Raw genomic sequence first — 22261 nt, forward strand, 5'->3', positions numbered from 1 at the left:
GGGTCTCGTAAAATGGTGGATTTTTAAATGTATTTATAATATATTCATATATTATGTTTCTTATAATGTTAGAAGTAAACCTCTTTCTTTGCTTTTTTATTTATTTGCAAGACATATAATATATATATATATATATATATATATATATATATATATATTATAAATAAGACTGGCATATCAGCTAAGGCTATTGATTAGTCTTACTACATGAGGAAATGTCTATGTATTAATGTTCATTAACATTGCTGCCTGTTATTAGAGGTATTTAACTCCTCCACACCCTCACACACACCCTCACACACACACACTGCCACAGTAAATATAATATATCCCCATTAAGTAATCACTCCATATATTTAAAGACGTTGAACTACAGGTTGAGGAACACCGTAGATGTGTATCTCATGTACCCTCGTTAATTAAGCGGACTATGTAAATCCACATGGCTTCAACATCAGATATAATGAAGGCCCGTAGCTAATAAGTGATTATTATAGCTTATATTAAATCACAGCCACAAGATAGATGTACCACACAGGCTCTAAGCATGCTCGACACACGCACCGACTCGATGCGAGCAGCAGGGGGCGGTCTGATCACTCCCCCTCTCTCCGTCTGAGCGTGTTTGCCCTCTACCAGCGCTAGGAAAGGCAGGCGCTCCTCTGCAAGCAAGGAGAGAAAATGGAGGACAGGATGTGGCGATGACCGCGCTGCAGACACGCCAGATTCACAAGTGAGTATGCAGCCCTGTGCGCGTAACCGGCCAACAGTTAGATGCATGGACTTCAGTCGCTTTAGGGCCGTGCATTTGATTGCATGTGAGCCCGTTTGTACGGCATCGGCTTGTACGGATTCTGCTGAGCAGCAACACGAGCGCACGCAGACGTCAGTAATGGCGCCGTGGTCGAGCGCCACCATATTATCGTTATCGGCGTGGATTAAACTGTTCCTTCGAGGGCTGAACGGGGTGGTGTGATGTCCGGGATATATTTAATGTATCAGTTGATTTTTTTTTGCTCTCAAATATTTGGGTTTCGGACGGGTTTGTTGAATTCCTGCTTGTGTCGCTATGGTGATTAAGCTCGCGCGCTAGCCCCGTGGCTAATGCTGCGCCGCTGGACCTTGATGTGCCACCTTAGCGTTAGCTAGCTAGCTAGCGTCTTCTCAACCACAGCTGCTCGCAACGTCTTTTTAACAGTTTCCCACGTTTTTAAGACGCAGCCAGCCTCTCTAAACTCTCACTTGTTTAAATGAGGAGTGATTTAGGGTCGTGGTGAGTGTGTTTTCTTGCGAATTGAAGCTTTTGCTCGGTGTTTGTTTAGCTAGCTATAGCTAGCTAGCTAGCTAGCACCGTAGCTCTCTCTCTGTTTGGGTGTTTGCGACTCGTTAGGGTGGTCTCACGTTATGTAAAAGTGGGCGTGAGGTGCGTAGTAGTGCGTTAATTTGACCTATTTCGAATAAATGTACGTCCTTTCGTCTGTCTTAATCAGGAAATTGAGGCTAGTTGCTGAAAAGCACGGAAATGACTCCAGTCTCGGGATCATGGCGCAGTCGAGGCTCCCGAAGCTCCGCTGCTATGCAGGCAGAGACGAGGCTGGGGTTAGTTAGTTAGTTAGTTAGTTAGTTAGTTAACTAGCCTGCTTGCTTCCTTCTTATTAAGCCAGAGCTGTCATAATAAGAAGCAAAAGTCTGCTCTGGCACGTACAGACCGCCTAATATAGCTAATGCTAGCTGGCTAACAGCTTTACTGTCCAGGTGCAGCGATCCTGCGAGAAGCTGCGACGCCAACCTCAGCCTCGTGGTTGAGAGATCGAGGAGCACGAAGGATTGACTCTTGCATGAATCAATTTTCCTCCACTATTTGGTTCGATAAGCTCTTAGAGTATTGTGTTTAGCTTGATGGCTAAACCTGGACCCATAGTTTAAACCACTGCTTTTAATAACACCTGCTAAGGCGACTCACGTGGTTCTAGTTATGGGGGAATACCACAAACACAAGTGGTCAGGAAGGAGGGTCAGTTATAGATTTAGACCTTTAATAAACTGAAATGATGAGTAATATTACAACCTATACGTTTTGTATACAAAACTATTGGGCCTTTAAGCCAAATCTGCACAGGCTCAGCCAGTGCAGTGTAGAGATAATGTTTTCATGCCATCAGCATGAGCTGAAATGCAAGCTTTTGAGGACGTGGATGTGGGTTTGTAGGACCACCTCCAGTGTCTTGTTGTCTTTAATGTGGAGGCTGAAAATTAGTCATTTGCGTTTATGAATGTATGAGAGTGCGCATCCCACTTTATACAGACTATATATGCTAAAACATCACCATAATATCAGCAGTCCAACACCACAACATATGGAAATGGCAATTTCAGATAGCTTTTATAATAGCATAGATTAATTCTCATGTTTAACTGGTCAGGGTTCAATACCATAAAGGATTTATGGTATGTTAGCTTCTTTATAAAAAAAAAAAAAAAGTAAGGTAATGCTGCTTCGCCATCAGCAGCCAGAGCCTGAGAAGGCACAATTGGCCAGTGCTCTATCTGGGTGGGTAGGTGGTGCTCTCTCCCCTCATCGCTCCCGTTGTGATGCTGTGAGGCGTCTGTTAGCTGATGTTTCAGAGCTAGGCATCTGACGCTTTCCTCTAAGTGCATTGACATGTTCGAGAAGTTTCATTGGCTGACTTCACGTGCATCAGAGGAGGCATGTGCTTATCCTCGCCCTCCTAGTGTTGGATCATTGCAAGTGATAGGGGCGGGGAGGGGGACTAGTGAGCAGGCAGGTTCATTGGTTCAGCTAAATTGGATGGGGGTGTATGTGAGTAAATAAGTATATCTCGTGTAGTAGTACATATTCTTGACTGTTTATTTCCACCATTTAGTAGAAATGTATATTTATACGCATCTTTCCTAATTGCACATCACAGCATAATATGTTCCTTTCAAACCTACAGTAAGAAAATAAGGGATAATGCTTTGTTTTTGACTCTTTTAGGCCAGATTAGCAGTTGTCCTCTCTGTAATCATCCTGCCAGAGACAGTATTGGTTATTCATGTCTCAGAGCAAAGATGAACTGATGTAACTGTATGTAAATATTACATTTAGTATGTGAAATTATGATGTTTTGGCAGAAAGATCATATATAAATACTTGAATTGTATTTGGTAGATTAAGTGGCACAAGTAAGGTGCTTTTATTGGGAAAATAGTGCTACTGATAGTGCTGGCAGTCCAAATGATATTTAGGTCAGGGGTAAACAACACTTATTTGCTCCTTATTAGCTGGTTTCAAGCATATGAAGATTAGAAACTGGTCTCTTGTACATGATTAGGTCTAGTTTTTTGTAGCGGTTCACTTTTGGAAACCCTTTAGTCCCGACTTTGACTTAATCTGTGTGTAGGGAAATTAGTATTAGATTAGCTAGGGTGCACAGGAGGCTAGCTCTTCAGAAGCCATGTTGGTACATATGGTATAAAAGACAGTCAGACAGACTGCTTATTCAACCTGCATTACCATGCCCATTGTTTAAGACCAGGTAACATTAATCTTTACTCTTGCACCTCCTCTGCATGTCTAACTCTCATATCTCCTCTTGCAGAATCTCGTGATGTGAAGTGTACCGATCAGGATCTGCTGTAATCATACACTATTCCCAGTTCAGCAGAGCCTGAAAGACACACAAGCAGGTAGAGTGCTCCGTTTCTGCTTCAGCTCATTAAGTTTGGTAATGTGATCAGGTTGTCCTGAAGACCATGTATTTATTACAAAAGAGTTGGGTGTTAATTAGTCATATTTTTGAACTTCCTGTACTCATCTGTGGCAGAAGGTTTGGCTTCACACATGATATGACTCTCCAAAATGTGTTTCTGTGAGTGGGCACTGTATTGCCAGGGCTTAATATTGCAGTATTTTGTACACATTTAGACTGAAAATGTGCTGCTCTTACTGATTTTAAAGTTTTTCTGGGTTTTAAAAGTGTGGCATTGTTGAATAGAACGTAAGAGGTATGAAAGGCTTGATTAACAGCCTCTTTTCCATGTCTACTGGGGCAAAAACAGAAGAAATAAGAAGGCCGTCTCTAATGTAAATGAGCTCTTATTCATTAGCAACCAGAACTGATATATTTTTAAGCTGTCAGAGCAGAATGTAATCTCTTATGCTTGATACCAGTCACTAAAAAATTTAGTTAACCCATAGAAAATATTTGAATAGTTTCCATATCATTTCTATAATCCTTTGTGGCACGATTGTTGTAGCACCTTTGAATTCCACATTGGTTCACATGCAGGGAAGTGGCAGTTTGACAGGCTTTTGGGCCGACTTCCAATAGCAAATAATCTTTTTTTTTTATTTTTTTTATTTTGTATTTAAAAAAATCTTGTTTCAAGGCTAGATCTTGGTTTCGCTTTCTTTTCCGCAGTACTGATGCCAGTTCACCTAAGATCAAGGAAATAAATAGGGTATGAGAGTGTAGATGCCTATCACAGTAATCCATTCTTATATTAAAAACATGCATTGAATTTGAGGTATTTACTTAATTAAAAACAAACATTAATAATAAATACTCAGTTCCTGGTTTGTTCAGTCTAAGATTAAACTAAGTTTATTAATTTTTAAGATTAATACAGTCTTAATTATGTTAATTTGTTATTTAGTAATTTCAACTACTGAAAACTAACCAAAACATTTAGATATTGTTCAATAGCCTACTCATGGAAATCTAATCAACCTAAATTTACTACATTCGCTGCCATGGCTGAGGTGGTGAAATACAACAGAGAGCTCAAATCTCCATTGTGTTGTGCTTCTCTCTTAACTGTAGATATTCTGTTTGAAAAGTAGTGAGTGACTCCATCAGCTATGGAGGAGAGTGTGAGTCCTGAGCTAGCTCAAGCTCCTGAGCCTGAGTCCAGCCAGGATCCTATGGATGCCAGCTCACAAGGTACATACAGCTTGGGCCGCTGTACTTACTGAGAGCTCCGCTTTGCTGATTCATGGCGTCTTGGTATTCCTATCTGAGTTCCAATTGTGGCAGTGGGTTCGGTCATTGAGCTGTTTTTTTTTTTTTTTTTTTCTTCTTCTTCTTTTCATTGGATTGGGGATGGTTGGGTTTCATATTTTTTGATTGGATTGGGGAATCATGAAATTTGCTACAATGACCCAAATGGTTTTGCTGCAATTGTGCTTGCTTGATTTTCTGCTCAACTCTGTCCATTTCAACTCACTTGAACTATAATTTCACAGTAATTCCAATGAAGAGCCAAATTTAAATGAATAGCCTACTATTCTGTATTATTCTGTTTCTATTTTAAGCATTTAAACTTGTCTGACTTGCCCACAGCTCCCGTAGCTGTTTCAGAGGAGGAAAAAGACAACAAAGACCAACGGGATGCTGCTCAGGAAGACAGCGTAGAAGACCCTGAGAAATCTAAGACTTCTGGTGAGTTCAAGAAAACCTGGGGCTTCCGCCGGACGACCATCGCCAAACGGGACATGCCTGGAGAGGCGGCAGTGGAAGGCCCTGAGGCCAAGGGTGCCCCTGTGCGCCGCAGCGGCCGGCAGGCCAAGCGCACAGACAAACTTGAGGAGTTCCTGGTGACAGTGAAACGAGGAAGGGCAGGAAGTAGACGGAGTGCTCCCCCTCAGCTGGAAGGTGGGGATCCCCCTTCCCAGACTCCGACGGACGCCGAGACTGCTTCAGAAGCCAGCTTTGATGGGAATGCAGAAGCTAAAGCAGCAGAGAACAAAGGACCCTCGCCAGGAAAGAAGACTAGAGGTCGGAGAAAAAATGCAGCAGCCAAGCCCAAAGGTGGCCAAAGTGGGTCGCTCAGCGATGAGGTCAGCTCTGAAAATGAAGAGGAGGCTGGCAGCGAAGTTTCAAAGGAGGTGCAAGAAGTAGTTGTAATGGGGACAGGCACAGAAGAAGAAGGCGAGAAGGAGGAGACGGTGAGTGAATTGAATCCAGAGCCAGAGGCTGTGAAGCAAGATGAAGAGGAGAAGATTGAGATGGAGAGCACAGAGAAGCCTGCAGAGGAATCTGCTAATAAACGACCATCCAGAAGCCCTGCTAGAGGTGCTGGTAAGGAACCTACTCCTGCTAAGAGAGAATTTAAGCCTAAATCAGGTGCGAAGTCCCGCAAGGACAAAGCTGAAGAAGAGGATGACGAAGACGAGTCGTCGTCCAGCGAGTCTGATAATGATGGCTATGACCCCAATGCACTCTATTGCATCTGCAGACAGAAACACAACAAAAGGTAAGTGTGTTTTGTGATGACGTGGTGTTTTGTGATTAAATGTCAGTATAAAACTCCTTTATTGTTAATTTGAGTCTAAAATCTTAAAGTAATTTGATTATCTCAGCAGGCAGCCTAAAATATGATGCTTTCACTGCTTTTTCATCTATGCATGAAATGGTGCCCTATAGCTGCTTTTAAAGGTATTTGATTGAATTCTGGGGCATGTGCTTAGGTTCATGATTTGCTGTGACCGCTGTGAGGAATGGTTCCATGGAGATTGCGTGGGTATTACGGAGGCGCGTGGCCGTCTCATGGAGCGCAATGGTGAGGACTACGTTTGTCCCAACTGCACTGGGAAGAAAGTTCAAACGTCCAAGCCTGCTCCATCTATGGCAGGACTCGAAAATGGGAAGCGACCTGTCCCTGCTGTTCGCAAAGCAGAGCCCAACCCAGCACCTGTTAGCCAACCCACCACATCAACCTCCACTCCTGCTACTACTCCTACTACAGACGAGAAACCAGGGGAAGACCTGGGAATTAAGGGAAGGATAGAGAAGGCCACCAACCCAAGCGGCAAAAAGAAAATAAAGATTTTCCAGCCGGTAGGTTGTTGTAGGGTATCCGTTTCTTTAAGTCTTAATGTTTTTTCTTACCTAATTGACGTCTAATTGATGGCCCTAATCAGATATGAGAAGTCACAGACATGTCAGTTACATAATTCAAGTTCAAATGTCTAAATTGTAAAAACCTTAGTTCTTAGAATACATGATATTTCATTGGTGGTTTACTACTACTGTACTGATTCAGTTTTTATATTTTCAAATGGTGTTGATCATTTTCAGTCTGTGAAGCTGCGATTGGTGTGTAGATCTTTTAAAAATGTTTAATGGGAGTATGTGTTAAAAAATAAAGTACAAATGGGGTGGGCAATATTGTAATAATATAAAATCATAATATATCTAAAGGCATTTATCAATCAGTAAAATTGACTTGTTGCCACAAAGCAGCTTTACAGAGATCTGGGTCCGAGCCTCTTTAGAGCAAGCTAGTGGCAAGAGTGGCAAGGAAAAACTCCCTCAGGTCAAGAGGAAGAAATCTTGAGAGGAACCAAGACTCAAAAGGGGAACCCATTCTCATCAGGTCGACACCGGATCATAATAATGCATCAAAACGGGAATAAAAACAACAGTAAAACTAAACTGAATTAAGAGAGGGGGAAAAGGTGAATGTGGCATTAAGCTATACAAGATGAAAATGTGTGTGATATGATAAAGTCCAGAGCAGGACATCGGTCCGCAGGGTAGTGGAGAGCCAGGTCGGGCAGTAACGGGATGGAACAGTTGGAACTAGGCTTCTCAATACATGTGAAAGATGTGTTTAGGAGTTTGAATATACTAAAGTACGGCCTGTAAAGGAAGTAGATGAAGTAGATTTGATTTAAGATTTGCAATATTTTTAAATGCTGATACAATACATCGTATTGTGATAAATTTAATGATTATACACAGTATGCTTTTCTGTCTGCATGGTTCATTACAAACGGTGTCATTAGTCTTTGCTAGTTGGGTGAAGGGCAGCACATTTTAAACTAAAATATAAAAAAAAAGTTTTGGAGTGTATTTGTATCATAGTAGTTTTAAAAATATGTCACTACTGCCGTATTTTGTCTTAGATCATCTGTATCTTAAAAATAACTTAACTTTACCTTATCCTTCATCCCTGTGTATTATAGTATTGAAGAGTTGTAGTTAAAATGTGCTGTCCATCAAATTAAACCAAATGAATTACTGTTTTGATCAGAGTTCTTTAAGAACTGATATCCATGATATGCTCAGTGTATCACTAATAATTGATAACAATTGATGATAAACATTGAATGTTACGTCTGTAACTATAACCTTGAACTGTAAAGCGGCTTACTTACAACAGTTTGCCCAGTCAATCAATCTAAAGATTCGGGGAAGAATGTGTGTCTCATAAAATGTACACATGCATTTTAAAATGGCAGTAATTAAACCGGCTTTGAAATGGTTAGGAATTGATTGAACACAGTTTAAGCCATCATGTAAGCAGTTATGTCTGGAAGAAATACTGGATATTTAGTGGACAAGGAATCTTCAGTTCTAAATGTGACAGTAAAACTATATTAAATAATGTTAACCTGTTTGCTACAGTAAAGGTTTGTGCAAATTGGTGCAATAGAAGAAGAAGAATTTAATGACCGTGATCATTATCTTAAGGTGTTTTTAACGCATTTCTAAAACATGGACTACAGAAGCCAGACCTTTCTCTGTTCTTCCAAGACCTCACTTGGGCTGTTGTGTGAGAGAAGATGGTGGAATTGAACAGCTTTAAGCTCACTCCAGGAAGAATGTGGTCACCTCAAAGTTACAATTTCCATTTTGACGACAGAGAACCAAAAAATGCAATTGTTTATAGATTGATTGGTTATACCCCCTGTAAAACTCACTTGGTAGAGGAGAAAACGTAATCCGTGATTACCAAGCCTGTTCTTTTTTTTTATTTAATCTGTGATCTGTCACAAATGTCTTGTAATATCTTTGCAGACTATTGATCCCGCAGGTTAGATTTGGGTTGTGCCTGAACTGAAATGTTCTGTAGTTGCCTTCTAGATGTAAACATTAATAGATAATCAATGTCCCGTGTCAGGACTAGGCATAGTTATACTATTCATAGGAGAATAGTATAACATTATTGAAAGTATTTTGTTGTAATTCTAAAATGTACTCTGAAGGCTGCTGTGGTCTTGGTAATCGCAAAGCTCAGTAGGTCTTACGCACATGAGTTTTTAGCAGGCAATCGTGACCCCAGAGGGATCCTCTCTGCCTAAGTGCATTGGTCCTGGCTGCGAGAGGGATGCTCTGCCTGACTCTGTCTACTGTGGAAATGACTGCATCCTCAAACACGCTGCCGCCGCCATGAAGACCATCACGACGGATGGCAAGGAGGCAAAGCCCAAGGAGAAGACCAAGACCAAAACACAGAAAAAGACTACAGCTAAATCAGCACCCAAGGTATTACTTGGTTATACAGGAACTGCAGTACAGCTTAATCATTAAAATGTAAATGTATGCAGTACATTTGTACACAACAGTAATCTGTGTGAAAAAACTTTACCACATGGCCATGTTTTTTCATTTTGCACCTGTTGCGTCTCATGATTAACAGATGTTTTGTGGGCTTTATTATTTATTTTAATGAAGCATGCTCCCTAGTATAGGCTGAGTATGCCGGCACTTAAACCTCTAGAGATCCTTCTGGTTAATTGCCAAATAACAGGTACGGTAGCAGTCGCAACTGTCTGGGATGCATGACTGTTGGTTTAAAGTCCTTTTTAGGTTTTACATGCCCATGCTTGAGAAAACATAGTCTTAAATAAGACCTAATGGAAAATATGCTTGTTTTCTCATCAAAGCAAACTAATCTTTTAAGTGGAAAAAAGTATCACAAACTAAAATTAAAGAAGATATTTTTCAGAGCTTTTTCAGGTGCTTTCAAAGCTCTCACTTGTTTTGATATATTAATGTGTATGGCTTTATCTCTTCAGAAGAATGCGGTCCCCGAGCGGAGGAACAGCAGGAGGTCCACTGAGTCGTCCAGCAAAGCTGAAGAGGAGTCATCTGAGTCAGAGGCCCATGAAAATGAAGAGGATGAGGATGAAGAAGACAAACTTGCTGAGGAACATCCACCACCTCCAGCCATGTCATCCTGGTCCAGCGACCATAATTACATTGCAGTAACGCCAGAAAAGACTACACCCATATCACCATCTGTGTTAAACAAAGCGTGTATGTATCTCTCTGAAGGTTTTCCACATTTATATAATCTATTTCTGTGTCTTAGGTGCGAGTTGTAGAACTGATCAAATGAGCAGTATGTTGGTGTTATACTGCCTTCACGATGAGAGGCTTTAACTCAAGAAAAGCCATCAGGCTGTAATGCTGTAAATTGAGCTGAAACCTTCATAAGGATATGCCTTAATTTTTGTTCCAGCGCAATGTAGGCATGTGTAAGCCTCAGAGTTTGTAATTGGGTACCCTGTTTGCACATCTTGCCAAGTCACTGTAGCAATCTGGCATGTAATAGTGCAAGGTTAAATTTTGCCTGTATAATTCATAGAGCTATTCAGAGCCAGTGGACAGGTAAGTATCAGTGTAATGGTAAGTATTAATGCCTATTGTTGCATAAAGTCTGTCATTTTATCTGAATGGGAATTAATTGCGTAATTTAATGAAATTCAAGGCAGACTCAACTTGATAGTCATTTGGTCTAAGATTAGTTTAAATCTGGAGTAGGGAAACCACCTCAAAGGGTTAAGTCATCAATTTTAAATACCTGACACAAGTGCCTTGCCATGATATGTATCTTTTGCGCTTTTTGCCTGGGCTCTATAAGTGTGCGAGTGAGTGAATTTGAGTGTGTGCTGGAATGTCGACCTTATCTCCTCCAACTGCTCTGCTCTGGGAGTAGTATCTTCATAAGAACCAAAGGGCTGACCATTCATCTGAACAGGTAGGTCTCGGTGTCATTTTCCTCCTGGCCACTTTTCACTAAGGATAGAGCAGCATCTCAGGGACGTTTCATCTCGGCCTGCTGTTTGTTTGCTATTAACACTTTGGCTAATGAACAGATTTTGATCCATTTATTCACATTCCAATGACATGCATGTCCTGCACTTTTATGAAACCCACTTTGGAGAAATTTGACTTCAAAATAAAGTGATATTACAGAGAATTTTCTGATGCCCCGTGCTTCAATTTTGAGAAGTTTATTTTTTGTGGATTGCTTTGGATATCTTGGCCTCTGCCTGCTTTGGCCCATGTCAGACAGCCAGTGACTGATCACCACAGCTAATTGCGGTTGGAGGAACATTGGCCTGCTGACCTGTGACGGGGAGACAATGCAGCGTCTGGTCCAGAGAAAGATCTGACCACAGCTTCAAACTTCACAAGCAGGAAGACTACCCTTGAAAATTGGAAGATGATAGTCTGCCAGACAGCACCCAGAAGCTGAATCCACTGCCCTCGTTATTGCACCACATTGAAGAAAACCCATAACATGATCATAAAAACATGAAGTCAATTTGATATACTTCTTCATTTACACTCAGGAACCTTTTAAAGTAGCCGCTTAAGAGTAAATGTGGACAGTATGAGATGACTGCTTCTTTTTTCAGTGCTACATGTACTCATTAGAAAATGTCCAGTGATGGTAGAAGAGACAATGAAAATATGAAGATGCTTATTGACAATAGTTCTGAATGATCGTGACTTGCTCATTAGTTATTGATAGAAGATTGCTTTGCTGTTTTAATGAGACTTTGTTGAGAGCTTACTTATCTGATTGAGGGTAATCACTACCTTTTATTTTGGGCAGTTTATTATTTTGGACAGTTCCTTTTGTATGGTAGGGATAAGGATTTAGATCACCTTGGGTGTCTTTAAACCCAATGGATGGCATGATTATCATCAATGGGGGGGAAAAACCTAAGGCAATCATGGTAACACTTCACAGGGACATCATGTTTTCCTTCTATCAGTAATAAAAATAAAATGACCAATGAGCACAATGACCCATTGATTACCCTGATCATTGATGGGTCTTGTGTCCTGGACATATGAGACTTTTCTGTCTCATATGAGTGTTTCCTCTTGGAATGAGGTTCTACACTTGCATTTAATAGTGAACAGTAGTAGTACTACTAAAATAGTGGGGTTGTTTATATAATTAGTTGCACATATTTTTGAGCAAGAGCTTTTTTAAATTGGGGCTACGAGTCCCAGAAATGACATGTTTATCACATGAGCTGTAGTGGATAATCAATCAATTTATTACTGAATTAATGTGTTTGCTGTGTTCTGTTTTATTAGCATGTTTAATGGCTGGTGTGCTAATTGATATTACTTCAGAATATTTACTATATTCTAATTATATAATAAGAATTAGTTTATTTTTGTAATGTGTTTATATATTTAACTGTAAATTGCTAGTGTATGCTAGTAATACATAAAGAGAGGCAGGCTTTGTCTTATCACAAACAACACGCACAATGCTGCAGATTTTAAAATGTCAGGATTTGAGTTTTTAAAGAGGGAAACTGATATCAAACCAGTAATTGGTGTACATAGGAACACTGGTATATACTTGGTATACTGTGTGTGTGTGCAACTTTTGTTTTTTGTTGTTTGCATAATCAAAAAATAAGACAGAAAACTATATTAACACATCTTGATGAGAATTTTGGGGTGCAATATGTATCCTTTATTGTAAACAGGTTTAATCAGTGTCATTTTACAATAGTGTTATTGGTTATTATCGCTATATAATGTCAGTCAGTTCTCTGAAATAAAGATTTATTATTCAAGCTTTTTTGATTTTGCTTTCGCGTTGTATTTCTCATATCAAATTTGTGGGTTTTTTGGGTTGTGTTTTTTTTTTTTTTTTTTTTGCAATATTTATACTTTTTGATAAAGAATCAAGGCAAGGCACCAGTGTGTACATTAAACAGGTTAATTTTGAGTAAAATATTAGTGATTGTATTGCCATCAAAAAGGCACCACCTTTTTTTTGCATGTCTATGATTTTTATCTTGTGCCTTTTTAATTGTTTTTCATATGTGCTTTTGTTTTGTTTTTTTATTATTATTTTATCAGCAGCTACCCAGAAGGATAAGGATAAAGAAAAAGAGGAGCAACATGCAGAGGAGCCAGAACCAGAAAAGAAGGATCCACCTCCTGTTGAGAAGAAACCCCCGGTTACAACAGCGTCCCCCAAAGTAAGCAAGAAACCCCCAGTACTGAAGTCAGCCAAGTCTGCTCCTCTGGCCACACCCAAAGGCAACACTTCTGCAAGCAATGTGAAAAAGCAACCTCCACCACAAAACAAAATTGCTAAAACCAAGAAACCGGGACCACCCCCTCCACCCATCCCCGTCTTCTCTTCCACTGGCCCACCTGGATCACGGATCCATGCCACTGGAGCCCTGAGTGTGAGCAAGAGCACCTTCACCATCCCAAAAAAGCAGACACAGAGTGGGTCTAAAGAGTCCACAGGCTCTGGTCCTTCTCCCACATCCAGGGCACCTCCTGCGCCAATACCCTCTACGTCCCAAGGTCAGCCACCTCACTTTAAACCTGCCCAACCTGTAGTACCTGCGCTCCCTCCGCAACCACCTCCGAACAACCAGATGAGATCCAACATCCGACGCTCGCTCACTGACATTCTCTACAAGAGGTGAGGTTCTAGTAAATACTCAAGTTGTGCTTTGTCAAACTGATTGATTTGCTTTGGGGTTTTGTTTTTAACCTCATCCCGATTTTAATTAATAATTGTATTATTTTATATTGATATTTTGAGACTACCTTGAGCCTGAAGGTAGATTGCTTAGTGGAACCTTATGATTGATAACATTTAGTTATACTTTAATAGATGGTTGTATTACTGATCATTGTTGTATTGCAGGGTGAGTGACAGTGATGATCTCTCAATGTCTGAGAGTGAGGTGGGCAGGCTGGCTGTCAGCATTGAGAAAGAGATGTTTAATCTCTATATGAACACGGACAGCAAGTACAAGAACAAGTACAGATCCCTCATGTTCAATCTGAAAGACCCCAAAAATAAGGTAGGTCAGCAGGTCATTTACAAGTGAGTGTAAAAAATAAATAAATAAATGCCATTGATTAGGAGGGTGATGGGTGATGATCCTCTGTGTTTATATGAGAAAGTATGTCTGATAGTAGTTTCTTTCTGCCTGTGTGTGTATGGTGTAATAGGGCCTCTTCTATCGTGTGGTTGGTGGAGAGGTCAGTCCATTTCGACTTGTGAGACTGAGCCCTGAAGAGTTGCTCTCCAAAGAGATTTCTGATTGGAGGAAAATGGATACCTCTGAGGTAATGCTGTGCTGAAGCAGTGCATTTCTACATTACTTTCTAGGGTGGCATGATGATAATAGTTTAGTTAGTATAGTTGTCTTCTGCTATATCAGTAATTTTTCACCAGATGTCAATGATCCAACATGTTACAGTATAAATAATACTGTGCATTGAAGACTGAAGTGAAAAGAATGATATTGGGCATTCCTGGTAGGAAAATAAGAACAGAGTGAAATTTGCCTTACATGGCATTGCACATCTAACTATTGTAACTATTGCATGCCCACGTTGTGATGGCTATGCTGAAACGATATATTGTGCAACCCTATAACCTTCTGGATTACTGAGAGAAATAACCAGTGTATCATGAAAAAGTGTACATATTCATATTTCTACATATTTGATTCTCAGGGTCTGGATACTAGTGGAAGATCTCAGTCGGGACAGCCCAAATCTGGATCCAAGCAGGAAGGAGCCCCTCCTGATGTGGACATGGAAGAAGCTCCTTCTATGTCTGATGGAGATGTATGTATCTCTGCTACTTCCCAATCTCCCTGCTTGGCTTCTGTGGCAGTAAGTGGTGGCTTTCTCTCTTTCCCTTTCCCAGTCTTTTGTCACCCTGCTTTTCCTTTTCCTCATGCTTCAGTTTTCTAAAGCATCTCTTTGTTAAAATCTGAACGTCTTCACAAGCATTTTCAAAGTGATGTCTTAAGAAGACTGCCTTCTTAAGATGCTGCTATGCTTTTGCGAAAATCAACTTGACCTGATATCAGATTAATTTGCACAAATGCTAAAGTATTTTTAGGTGTTAAATATTCTGAACTGCTAACAACCAATAACATTTGAATGTCTGAGGTGTGACTATGGGGATTTTTTTCTTGGTCCTAGGATCATCAGGAGTCAAATCCTCCTGCTGCTGCCCAGGGCTCAGGTCTGGCAGGAAAGAGCAGTGTGGTGCCAGACATCTTGAGCAGTATGCTAAAGGACACCACAGCAGAACACAGGGCTCACCTGTTTGATCTCAACTGCAAGATTTGCACAGGTAGATGTTCTGATAAACAGTTCCTTATGAACACTTTAGTCTAAATAATCCATATTTGATCTCCGGTTTTATACTTACAATACTTTTCACTAACTTTCTGTAGGTCAGAAGTCTGCGGACGAAGAACCAGCAGCCAAAAAGCCCAAGATGTCTATTCCAAAAAAACAAGACCTTCCTGAAAAGTCAAAAGCAGAGCAACGGCCACCCAAGGTGCCTGGAGCACAAGACTCATCTACAGCCTCTTACTCTGGCAGTGAAGCCCCTATGCCTTACTCACAGAGTGTCATGGAGGACCCAAGCAGCGTGTTACCCGTTGTTCAGCCCCCGGCAGCAGTTCCTGCTGTTTCCTCAGTCACTATAACCCGCAGAGACCCCCGTACTGCCGGTCACCGCTCTTCTGCACCTTTGCCTCAGACAGGTCCTGATCTAGGGATGCCTACTGGTGCACCAGTCAGTCTACCTGTTGGAGTCCCCGTGTCCGTTGAACCTCCTGTGGTGGAGATGAAGGGTCCCTTGCCCATGCCACCTCCAGCTCCAATTTCTTTACCCAAATCCATAATTGCAAAGCCGGTCTCTTCCACGGATACCAGGCACTATGGGGCCAGCACATCCAGGTGTGTTATCAGAGTAGATCTCATTGATGTCTGAAGCTTGGAACAGTTCCTCCAGATATACCATAAACTTGCATGTGCCGTGGTGTAGTTTCCTTATATAAGTTTAAAATAATATGTAGGTGGTTTTGAGCATGTAATCATATTTGGTGTTCGTTGGGAGGCATATCTGTCGGTTATCGCTTGTTGGATGAAAGGCAGCACAAGGATGCAATCATTGACAAGTGTTTTTGTGTTTGCAGTGTATCTGAGCCCCCTCCAGAAGGCGAGACTGCTCTGTTCCTCTCAGGACAGGAGATGATGTGGAAAGGATTCATTAACATGCACACTGTTGCCAAGTTTGTTACAAAGGCCTACATGGTGTCTGGGTCTTTCGAGCATCTCAAGGAGGTCTGTTTGTTGTTCTACTATAAATATATATGTGTATTTATATATAGATAGAGTACTACCTATGACTCACTGCTTATGCTTCATGTTAAACTGCCTGCTCTTGTATATTTTTTCTCTTTTACAGGACTTGCCTGACACCATCCACATTGGTGGTAGGATATCACCCCACACAGTGTGGGACTACGTGGGCAAACTGAAGACTTCACTCTCAAAAGTATGAAAATATTAGAGAAGTGTAGTTTTGCCGCACTAATGTTTGATACACACGTGATCATCAACCTAATCCCACAATGTCTCTTGTGGCTGTGTCCCCTGTTTTTCAGGAGCTGTGTCTTATTCGTTTTCATCCAGCGACCGAAGAGGAAGAAGTTGCCTATGTGTCCCTGTTTTCGTATTTCAGCAGCCGCGAGCGTTTCGGCGTGGTGGCTAATAGCAACAAGCGCATCAAAGACCTCTACCTCATCCCACTGAGCTCAAAGGACCCATTGCCTGATAAACTTTTACCTTTTGATGGGCCAGGTAAGAACAATGATGTTTGGGAATAATGTTTGGAATGTCTTGGCTGTACCCCCTAAATCAAGAGTGGGAGCTGCACAGTTTTGAGCTTTTCCTTCTCGAGCACACCGGATTTAACCTGCCAGGTAATTGGCAGGTTTGGGTGGTGTGTTCAAGCAGGGAAATTAGCAAACTGTGCTGGAGATTGGCCCGTGGTTCCCCATCCCTGCCCTAAATTGTTCACGGAGTAAATAATTGTCTGCCATAAACCTCCTCAGGTAAGTATGGGTATGATTTAATGTATTTATGTTTGAAATAAGAGTTTGTTCCATGAAATCTTGTTTGAGTGGTTTGTGTACACGATTGTTGGAACTGTACATTTCTTCTTGAATTGTTTCTTCCTGTTTTGTAAATAATATCATGTAATTAATGTTTCTAATAAAATATGTGCATCCAAAACTGGTAGATATGTCTCAACCTTGTTTTTTAGTTTCTTCATCTTTGTGATTGAGCAGTAAAATTAAATGTCATAACTTGGAGCAGTATATCTACATTACACAAGTCAGTGAAGTTACAATCCAGTGTTGAGAGTGATGACTGATTATGACAGGCACTTACATGGGTAAACAGGTTTGATGCCGATCTTATGGACTCCTGGAAAACAATGTAAGACTAAGCTGATGGTAAATCATCTGCTGGAATGAATTGAGAGATTGAGGGGGAAAAGTCATCTGATCTGCTGCTGAGAGAGGAATCAAATTGCTAATAATGAAAGACCTGTTCCTGCTTCCCAACCCTGCCCAGATGGTTGCCTCTCCAAATGTACTGGCTGCTGAACTCATGAATGGCTCTTTTTAATCCTGTTATTCTGAGTTGAATCACACTTGGTTTTGAGTGTGTAAAAAGGTTTGTCTGCTGGTTGGAACTGATAGATGTAATGTATTGGTCCCCAGTGGGAAATTTGCAAATGACCAGACATCATCAAAGGGCACGTTATTTTGGGGTTTTGGAAATGTTACTAGATACAGGTTCATTGGAACGAACTCTTATTTCATAATTTAAGTAACATTTTAAATGGCACCACTAATGTTGTGTAGAATTATATTAATATTAACAAGAAGTGGTTTATCAGTGACTAATGAACCATATTTGATCTTTTCTTGACAGGACTGGAACCAGCTCGTCCCAATCTTCTCCTTGGGCTTTTAATTTGTCAGAAAGACAAAAAGCGTTCTGGAGCCCCCTTAGAAAGCGAGGAAAAACGTTCCAAAACTCTACGAGATGATGAGACTGGTCTTCCAAAACCTATTGCCGTTAGCAAAACTGACAAAGTTGTGCGAACCAGTCTGGAATCTATGAGCACGACGCCTCCGGGAACGCCACCACCCCTCAGCAGCTCAGAGTCTTCATTAGGTCAGCTTGCAGTAGCATCATCTGTGTTCTCTATTTTGTCCTCTGTTAAGGCACCTATTGTCACCGCAGTAGGCAGTAATTCCCCATCAACTACCACTACATCAGCAGTACCTGCCCCCAATGCCACCCCACTTCAGACCATCCTGAAGACGCTGTTTGGTAAGAAAAAGCAAGATTCTGAAGCTTCTCAGTCACCATCAGACCAGGGCTCAGCAGATGTTTCAGTCCCTCTGTTGGATCCAATAGTACAGCAATTTGGAGTTACCAGAGGTAAAAAAGTAGATGAAGAAGTAGATGATAGACCCTACGACCCTGAGGAAGAGTATGATCCCAGTGTTGGCTATGGTACAGATAAGCCCAGTGATCCTATAATACCTACCACAACCAAGCAGCCGGATATTATAGCTGGTGTGGTGGATGACGTTGCCTACGACCCTGAAGATGACTCAATTTTTGAGGAGGTTAAAGTTGATCCAAGTTCCAAGAAGCAGTTAGACGAGCAAGGAGATTTACAGAACCGGCAGCAACCTGATGCATCAATGCCCCAGCCTGCTAAATCTCTCCTAGCCAACAGTCAACTGCTTCAGCTTGGCAAAAAGGTGGAAGAGTTGGTTTCAAAAACTTCAGCTAACCCAGTGATTAATCAGAGAAGGGATCCAAGGCAGAGCAGGGACCCCAGACAGACAGCTGCCAGTCGGAAGCCAACCTCTGATTCAGCAGAAAAGGAGGACTCCTCTGACATCATTTCTGATGTTACTACTTCTACTACGACTACTAGTAATAGTACTCCTGCAGATGAAGCTGGTGCAACTACAACAGCAGAAAAGCCTTCACTTGATCTTGCTGCAATCCTAGACACGTTAACGTCACAGCAACCTAAAGTCTTAGACATTCCCATACAGCTGCCTTCTGTGGATGCAAAAGAAGAACCCTGTGCAGCCACAGAAGCACCATCAGAAAATGATGCTGAACCATTGCCATCTGATACTCCGCAAGAGACGTCCAAGCCGGAAGAGGAGGCAAAAAGTGAGGAGGTACCTTTTCTAGGTACAGATAGCACAGAAATTTCCATTCCACTTCTAGGCGAGAAGATAGACCCTGAATTGGTAGAAAGTTGCATGGATACAGAAAGTAAACCAAATCCTGAAGCGAAGGATGGTCCTATTGAATCAGGAAGTGCAAGTTTTGAAGATGTTTGGCCAAATTCTGCCAGTATTCTAAAAGCAGAACCTATCGCTGCTGTTGAGGAGCCAGTTGAATCTACTGCAACAACATATTACAATATCTCAACAATCAGCACCTCATTGACATCTGTTGGCGCGTCACAAGATGTCACTCAGGTGAATTCATCCTACATGGATTCCCATGGTTCTCACGTTCAACACATCACCTCATCAAACTCTCAAAATGAATATCTTGGCCCAGCGGACATTCCACCTCCAATGTCTTTTCCACTGTCGGTTGGACCTCCACCCATGCTTGGTCCACCACCAATGGCCGTTCCACCACCCATGCGTATTCCTCATCCAATGTCGGGGCCACTTCCAATGCAGGGTCCTCCTACAATGCAGATTCCTCCACCACTGCAAGGCCCACCCCCAACTCACAGAGAAGCTGAGCTGTCTCCGTATCCACCGCCTGCCCCATATCCACCTTATCAAAATCAGTGGGGAAGTGGTGCTCAGTTTGATGCTTCAAGAGGACCACGTCCACCAATTATTACACCTAGGGGACCCCTTCCACCAATGCCACCAGTGGGGCAGAGAGGACCTCCACCTCAAATGTTCAGTAGTAACATCCCACCGCAGTCTCATGTGGGGCCACGAGGCCCACCTCCTGGTCCTCTGCCCTCTGCTGCACCACCCCCAACTTTTGAAGGACAAAGATTTAATGGCCCTCCACTGCCTTTCAACTTCACAGGACCCAGGGGCCCACCTCCACCATTTACAGGTCCTCCTCCTGGCCCCTTTGATAGCAGAGCACCACCACCGTCTCATTTCTCTGGGCCAAGAGGCCCACCTCCAATTCACAACATCGGGGAGCATGGACCACCATCTAACATGGCAAGAGGACCTGGTGATCAGTATGATAATGATGGTGGGAGTTCCTATCAGCAGGGAATGGAGCAGCCCCAAGCCCAAACAACCTCCCACAATTACAGAGAAAATCAAGGTCCCTCACATGGGCCTGCCTTTAGAGGGCCTCCACCAAACCACTTTGAAGGACGAAGAGGCCCCTCTGGTTCAGTAGGGGACTTGTCAGGGCACAGATTCCCTCCTCCAAACCAGTTCCGTGGCTCACCGCAACATAGAGGATCTTTTGATGAACCAAGAGGAGGGTTAAGCCAAGAGTTCGAAAGACCCAGAGGACCTGCGCCTCAGCCGTTTGGTGGGCCTAGAGGTCCTCCACCAGGACACTATTCTGATAATGATGCAGGAGGACGCTACCACTTTGATGACCATGCAAATGACATTAGACCTATACGAGGGCCTCTGTTACCTACGCCTCCTGATGGCCCCATCCCAATACCTGCTCGTTTGGGTGCGCACAGCCCAGAATCCCACCGTGATGACCACTGGAGAAGACACTCCCCTGAAATGAGGAGACGTAGCAGCTCCACTAGAGATGGCTCTGAACCTCAAGACCGGTCGAGTAGGTTTGACAGTGGCTCCCGTGACCGAGATGGTCCATCCAGGCTGTCTGAAGAAAGGCAGAGAGATTTGTCAGAGGACCGGAGGAGAGACCGAGACCGAGATCGGGACGGTTCACATGGGGGCAGGCCTTGGGGCTGGAATAGAGATCGTGAATGGGATCGTGGCAGGGATCGCGAGCGTGAAAGAGACCGCAGCCGGGACCGGGAACGAGAGAGGGACCGCAGCCGGGACCGGGAACGAGAGAGGGACCGCAGCCGGGACCGGGAACGAGAGACGGACCGCAGCCGGGACAGAGAACGAGAAAGGGACCGCAGCAGGGACCGAGACAAGGATCACGACCGCAGCCGGGAAAAGGAGAGAGACCGCAGCAAGGAAAGAGATCGCAGTAAAGGCAAGGACACTGATCGACACCGAGAAGGTGATGGAGACAAAAGAAGGGAGAGGGATCGAGAGAGGGACCGGGATCGGGACCGAGAACGAGAACGAGAGCGAGAGCGAGACCGTGGCAGGGAGAGAGAATCGGACAGGAAAGACCATGACCGAGACCGGGCAAAGGGCAGAGATCGTGATAGAGACCGTGACCGAGACAGAGACAGTAGGGACAAAAGACGAGAACGCTCAAGAAGCCGCGAACGAGACCGTGGAAAGGACCGGGACCGACGTGAGCGGGACCGGGATCGCGACCGCGACCGGGATAAAGAGAGGGAAAAAGACCGAGATAGGAGGGAGAGGAGCAGAAGCAAGGACAGAAAAGAGGAGAAAAAAGAAAAATCAGAAGCTTCAAAGGACGTCGAGAGACCTTCTGAGACTGAAACCACTTCCTAAACTTCTCGCCGTGATCTCTTTTGTATTCACAGCCGTTTGACACGTTTTGATACCTGGAGTTTTATTTCCTTAACTGGATTCGCATGGATTGAAAAGTATTCATGTATACAGTATACATGTGCAAGCTGACTTTCTTTTGGGGTGGGTACCCCTTTCCTGTTCTCACTGCATATTTTATGCTTTTTTACTACATTCAAAGACATTCAGGTCCTGAGACTTTCAGTTAAATATCCGGTTCGAGAGCCAGTGTCGTACCATGTCGCTGCACGTGCTCCCTTCCTGTTAAAGTATATTTTAAGAGTACATTAAATAACATTGTTACTTTAATAAACAAGGACATGTAAATATGTATGTGTGTATATACAGGTATGTTTTTAACGGTTTCTTTTTTTTCTTTTTTCTAACTAGAGAAGTGAAGCCATATAGCTATAATGATTCATGTGTAAAAGGAAAAAAAAACAAGGTCTCTGAATGGTAACACTCGTTTAACACTGAATGGAAATACCTGTATGCTGTAAAACCAGCTGTCCACTAAGCTTTGTCAGCTTTTCCTTAAATGGCTCTATTAAACCCTTCTTTGTATGATCTCTGCTTCTGCGCTGTCTTTTGCCTGGAATGTGCTGTAAGATCAGTTGTGGCAGTTGGTCATGTGAATAATGTACAAAGGAAACGTGTATGAAACAAGTTTAACTGTAATAA

General features: G+C 42.5%; 1 protein-coding gene across 6 annotated transcripts; it reads left to right on the forward strand.

Moving 5' to 3' along the window:
- Positions 1-626: 626 nt before the first annotated feature.
- dido1 (death inducer-obliterator 1) lies at positions 627-22147 on the forward strand. 6 transcript variants are annotated; one of them, XM_072666412.1, is made up of 17 exons: positions 627-733; positions 3603-3690; positions 4827-4946; positions 5346-6258; positions 6473-6842; positions 9054-9275; positions 9809-10049; positions 12915-13494; positions 13723-13882; positions 14034-14150; positions 14544-14705; positions 15021-15174; positions 15278-15788; positions 16028-16175; positions 16300-16389; positions 16499-16694; positions 17838-22147. In XM_072666412.1, exons 3-17 carry the CDS (start codon positions 4865-4867, stop codon positions 21560-21562), a joined length of 7671 nt encoding a protein of 2556 aa, XP_072522513.1. In that variant the 5' UTR covers positions 627-733; positions 3603-3690; positions 4827-4864; the 3' UTR covers positions 21563-22147. The 6 variants fall into 6 exon arrangements, with proteins under 6 accessions (XP_072522513.1, XP_072522517.1, XP_072522515.1 ...); XM_072666416.1 differs by having other exon boundaries at positions 14544-14657; XM_072666414.1 differs by having other exon boundaries at positions 12918-13494.
- The last annotated feature ends 114 nt before the right edge of the window (positions 22148-22261 follow it).

This window comes from Salminus brasiliensis, chromosome 21, assembly GCF_030463535.1.
Source record: "Salminus brasiliensis chromosome 21, fSalBra1.hap2, whole genome shotgun sequence".
Classification (NCBI taxonomy): Eukaryota; Metazoa; Chordata; class Actinopteri; order Characiformes; family Bryconidae; genus Salminus; species Salminus brasiliensis.